The following is a 6,264-nucleotide window of genomic DNA, read 5'->3' as shown; positions in this document are numbered from 1 at the left end:
ATCAACAGTAACCACGTAGCCCCCAAAAGGAGTAAAATCTTATTGATGACATTCTAAGGAAAGAGGACTTCATAGGTCCCAGTGTTTAACTTGGGCCATCTTCATTAGTACAGAAATAAAAACGGAAGGGACAACCTAGTCTTGTCCAATAAGTAGCACTCATTCATTTTAACTTTCACCACAATAGAATTGATCCCTACTAACACTACCAGTGATTAGTTAGTGAGAGGACCAATTGAGCAGTGCTTGTCGACCTACCGATCCACTCATCCACCCAGGCAAAAGCCTGCCTGTGGCCTAGAAGCAGCACATCACCACCACCTATAGGGAGAGACAATAGAGGAGGTCAGAGAACACTGATCTCAGAGCAGTTCTACAAAAATTAACCAGCACTATCTATGGAATAAGTGGCTGCTATTGTGTGTGTGAGTGACCTCTGACCTTGTGTACAAACTGCTCCACGCGCGTCTGCAGGCCCCACACCTCAAACTTGACCGGACCAGCTTGTAGGAGCACATGATGGGCTCCTGGGTGTCCCTCCAGCCCTCCTGCAGCATGCCCCTCGATGTCTTCTCGGACTTGAAGTACCGCAGGTCCTGTTGGTGTGGACACACACACACACATGAATGTACGCACACGCACACAAAAGTAGATCTCAGTAATTAATCCAAACCTCGTCGCCCTGAGAGAAATACATTACGGGAAAGCTACAAATAGAAAGCTAACGTTAAATAGGAATCCTTGCCTCCAGAGATTTTTCCCTAAATCTCAGGCTGAGGCAATTTCAAATCATAACCACCGCTTACTGCATCTACTATAGTCTAACTATACTTACACAGATCTATATGCTAACATGCTAATTTCTAACACTGAAAATTAGATATGAAGAGTGTATGGGGAGAGAATTAAAAGTGATGCTAGAGTTAGCTTAGCATTATCTGGTCAGAGCTGTATTGCGCAGTGTATCGTGGGTTTACCTCAATACAAACTCAATTCGGGAATATAACTAAATTTAAACTATTTGAACAAATTCCAACCCAATAAAATAGTTTGGATATTTGGATGACTAGGATGCTTAGGGCAAAACCAATTATAGGTCGACCGATTATGATTTTTCAATACCAATAACAATTATTGGAGGCCAAAAAAAGCCGATAAACGATTAAATATATATTTGTTATAATGACAATTACAACAATACTGAATGAACAATAAACACTTATTTTAACTTAATATAATACATAAATACAATCTATTTAGTCTCAAATAAATAAGAAACATGCTCAATTTGGTTTAAATAATGCAAAAACACATGTGTGAGAAGAAAGTAAAAGTGCAATATGTGCCATGTAAAAAAGCTAACGTTTAAGTTCCTTGCTCAGAACATGACAACATATGAAAGCTGGTGGTTCCTTTTAACACGAGTCTTCAATATTCCCAGGTAAGAAGTTTAAGGTTGTAGTTATTATAGGAATTATAGGACTATTTCTCTCTATACCATTGTATTACATATACCTTTGACTATTGGATGTTCTTATAGGCACTTTAGTATTTCCAGCCTAATCTCAGGAGTTGATAGGCTTTTAAGTCATAAACAGCGCTGTGATTCAAGCATTGCTAAGAGCTGCTGGCAAACGCAGTAAAGTTTGAATTAATGTTTACGAGCTTGCTGCTGCCTACCACCGCTCAGTCAGACTGCTCTATCAAATCATAGACTTAATTATAATATAATAAACACAAAATATTAGCCTTTGGTCATTAATATGGTTAAATCCGTAAACTATCATTTCGAAAACAAAACGTTTATTCTTTCAGTGAAATACAGAACCGTTACGTATTTTATCGAACGAGTGGCATCCATAAGGCTAAATATTGCTGTTACATTGCACAACCTTCAATGTTATGGCATGAAAATTCTGGCAAATTAGTTGCAACGAGCCAGGCGCCCATACTGTTGCATATACCCTACTCTGCGTGCAATAAACACAAGAGAAGTGACACAATTTCCCTAGTTAATATTGCCTGCTAACATTAATTTCTTTTAACTAAATATGCAGGTTAAAAAAATATATACTTCTGTGTATTGATTTTAAGAAAGGCATTGATGTTTATGTTATGGTTAGGTACAGTTGAAGTCGAAGTTTCATACACTTAGGTTGAGACATTAAAACTCGTTTTTCAACCACTCCACAAAATTTCATGTTAAAAAACTACAGTTATGGCAAGTCGGTTAGACATCTACTTTGTGCATGACAAGTAATTTTTCAACAATTGTTTACAGACAGATTATTTCACTGTATCAGAATTCCAGTGTGTCAGAAGTTTACATACACTAAGTTGACTGCCTTTTTAAACAGCTTGGAAAATTCCAGAAAATTATGTCATGGCTTAGAAGCTTCTGAGGCTAATTGACATAATTTGAGTCAATCGGAGGTGTACCTGTGGATGTATTTCAAGCCTACCTTCAAACTCAGTGCCTCTTTGCTTGACATCATGGGAAAATCAGAAGTAGCCAAGACCTCAGAAAAAAAAGGTAGACCTCCACAAGTCTGGTTCATCATTGGGCACAATTTCCAAACGCCTGAAGTATCACGTTCATCTGTACAAACAATAGTACTCAAGTATAAACACCATGGGACCACGCAGCCATCTACCGCTCAGAAGGAGACGTTTCTGTCTCCTAAGATGAATGTACTTGTGTGTGAAAAGTGCAAATCAATCCCAGAACAACAGCAAAGGACCTTGTGAAGATACTGGAGGAAACAGGTACAAAAGTATCTATATCCACAGTAAAACGAGTCCTATACTGACATAACCTGAAAGGTCGTTCAGCAAGGAAGAAGCCACTGCTCCAAAACTCCATAAAAAAGCCAGACTACGGTTTGAACTGCACCATGGGACCAAAGATCGTCGTTTTGGAGAAATGTCCTCTGTCTGATGACACAAAATAGAACTGTTTGCCAAAATGACCATCGTTATGTTGGTGGAAAAAGGGCAGAGGCTTACAGCCGAAGAACACCATCCAACCCGTGACAGCACGGAGGTGCAGCATCATCTTGTGGGGTGCTTTGCTGCAGGAGGGACTAGTGCACTTCACAAAAACAGATGGCATTAGGAGAAAGAAAAATATGTGGATACTGAAGCAACATCTGAAGACATCAGTCAGAAGTTAAAGCTTGGTCGCAAATGGGCTTCCAAATGGACAATGACCCAAGCATACTTCCAAAGTTGTGGCAAAATGGCTTAAGGACAACAAAGTCAAGGTATTGGAGTGCCATCACAAAGCCTTGACCTCAATCCTATAGAAAACTGAAAAAGCTGAGCAAGGAGGCCTACAAACGTGACTCAGTTACCACTCATGCTCTGTCAGGAGGAATGGACCAAAAATTCAACCAACTTATTGTGGGAAGCTTGTGGAAGGCTACCGAAACGTTTGCCCAAGTTAAACAATTTAAAGCAGATGCTACCAAATACTAATTGAGTGTATGTAAACGTCTGACCCACTGGGAATGTGATGAAAGAAATAAAAGCCGAAAGGAAATAAATAATTCTCTCTACTATTATTCTAACATTTCACATTCTTAAAATAAAGTGGTGATCCTAACTGACCTAAGACAGGGAATTTTTACTAGGATTAAATGTCAGGAATTGTGAAACTGAGTTTAAATGTATTTGGCTAAGGTATGTAAAACTTCCGACTTCAACTGTACATTCGTGCTATGATTGTGCTTCCTTCACGAATGCGCTTTTGTTAAAACATCACCCGTTTGGCGAAGTAGGCCGTGATCCGATGATAAATTATCAGGCACTGCATTGATTATATGCAACGCAGGACAAGCTAGTTAACCTAGTAATATCATTAACCATGTGTAGTTAACTCGTGATTATGTGAAGATTGATTGTTTTTTTTATAAAGGTAAGTTTAACACTAGTTAGCAACTTACCTTGGCTCCTTGCTTCACTCGCGTAACACGTGGTCAGCATGCCACGCCGTTTCCTCGTGGAATGCAATGTAATCGGTGTCCAAAAAAGCTGATTACCGATTGTTATGAAAATGTGAAAAATCGGKCCTAATTAAAATCGGCCATGCCGATTAATCGTCGACCTCTAAAACCAATAGARTGAAATGGTGTCRTTCTGTRGTATCACTGTATCTTTGAGTATTACTGAGTATCGGTAAATGTCCTTGTATCCACTGTCATTGTTATGTCTGAATCATGTTGCTGGTTCTATTTTCAGACTAATAATAAGACTCCAAGTACCAGTGTTTGACTACAGAGAGACAGCCTGCCTCGGCTGCAATAACCCGTAATAACCCCTAATAATAACCCAATAATAACCCCCCCATTACCTCTAATGAAACCACACACACACACACACACACACACACACACAGACAGACTCACCTCAGGCTCTTTATAGTATCTCTCAGGGATCTCGTCGTAGGCGATATCCACAAAACACACTTCCCTTTCCTGGTCTTTATTTTCACTGTCTGAGAAGATCTGAAAACAGACAAAAATTCCCAGGAGGTACAGTTAGTAATCTATGGCTTCAGGCATCAACAATATCCTCTTCACAAAACTACACAGCTCACTGATGTTGATTGTGCCTCCCAAATCTCCGTGTTATCATTCGAGGCCCTGTTTGTTATTTGACGGAAGCTAGTCATTGTCCATTCTATTTCAGCCAGAGTGGTCAGAATACCCACAGGGTCAGATATTTGATTTATCATTGCCCATATTCACTAAGCATCTCATAGTGCTGATCCAGGAACAGTTTAGCCTTTTAGATCATTATGAATAAGATTACATGGACGGGGGGGCAGGGGGGCTGATCCTAGATCAGCACTCCTACTCTGAGACACTTGATCCATACAGGCCCTGATCTTAGATCTTTGATTATGGACCACTTTATCTTAAACTGAGCTGCTCCACTAGGCTACTACAGGGACACGTCATTGTGCAACGCAGCCAGAAGGGAGAGCTCTAAGCTTGCTGTTGATTGACGTCCACTATACAGTATTCTCACTGTCATTATCTCCAGTTCACACGACAGACAGAGACAGAGATAGATAGATAGATAGATAGATAGATATAGCCACAGGGCAAAGATGGAAACACAGCATTAACCATGCTCTGTTTCCATCTTAGGAGCTAGAGGTGTGTGTGAGAGAGAGCTAGGCTCGGTTATAGAGGAATACTCCAGTACGCTAGGCCTCAGGGGATGAGTGATCGAATGCTCAGACAGGGCAGCGTGCAACATTTCAAAGTGTGTTTCAACGTCTATGTTCCACATCAATGCTTCCAGCTAACGGCGTTTGTATTGAAGTTGCAGAGTATGGATAAATAGTGCATGAACGTCAAGAACTAACATAAAATTTAAAAAAGAGTTTCACACCAGTGATCACAACCTAAGAGAGATATGTAGGCTTCATGCTCGTAGCTGTGGGTGGGTATTGTAGCTACGGATTAATATTGTATGCCTTGCTGCCAAACATGATTACGAATAGGAGTCCAGCGAGAAGAACGTGGCTGTGATGGTGCCACATTTATAATATATTTCTACCTTATTGAGGTATAATAACTACATAAAAGAAACCTGTCAAATGATGTATGACTTAACGTAAATGAAATATCATATTTGGAAGCAATATGATCAGTAGATTGTTTTGGTTCAGCTGATGTGCTGTATTTGGACTAGTCTCCAATGCCAGAACTTCAAGATGCCCTATTGGTTGGTAAAGTGTGCCACCACCCCCCTCCCCCGGGCCAGACACACGTTTCTCCAATCGATACAGTCGACTGAGGTGTGGACTCTGACCGCTGCCTGGTTGCCCTCTGTGACTTATAGCAGGGTGTGAAGCTGTAGTGCTGTGCTCAGGAGGTGGGAGGTCGACATCCTCAGGTTCAGTGCTTACAGACAGAGAGACATGGACATGCACATTTGCGCTCCCTTTCAATATATCTCCTGTCGTCTTTCTCTCCTTTCCATCTTCTTGTCCATCTCGGTTCTCTTTATCGCTCTCATCTCCCTTCCTCTCTCCCTTCCTCACCTCTCTCTCCCTTCCTCAAGACGTGCAAGAATGAATGAAAACGAGCATTAAGAGGGAGAAAAGAAACTATGCAACTGTCTAATGTGGGAAGTCTCAAGGAGAGAGAGAGAGATAGATAATGACAACCATAAACATTAGGAACAGTATTTAAGCAGTTGCTCTTCTCCAACCTAACGGCAGCCCTGCCCGTCACGCGTCTGCTACCTGAT

General features: G+C 40.8%; 1 protein-coding gene across 1 annotated transcript in view; it reads right to left on the bottom strand.

Moving 5' to 3' along the window:
* The window catches only part of LOC111982390 (cytoplasmic phosphatidylinositol transfer protein 1), a 93,429-nt gene that overhangs the window by 9,596 nt on the left and 77,569 nt on the right, over positions 1-6,264 (bottom strand). Inside the window, exon 6 of the mRNA XM_024013957.2 lies at positions 4,407-4,505. Within this exon, the coding sequence (XP_023869725.1) occupies positions 4,407-4,505 (99 nt within the window). The remainder of the gene's footprint in view (positions 1-4,406; positions 4,506-6,264) is intronic.

Source organism: Salvelinus sp. IW2-2015, linkage group LG21 (genome assembly GCF_002910315.2).
Source record: "Salvelinus sp. IW2-2015 linkage group LG21, ASM291031v2, whole genome shotgun sequence".
Taxonomy (NCBI): Eukaryota; Metazoa; Chordata; class Actinopteri; order Salmoniformes; family Salmonidae; genus Salvelinus; species Salvelinus sp. IW2-2015.
This window is presented reverse-complemented; position numbering and strand designations above follow the sequence as displayed.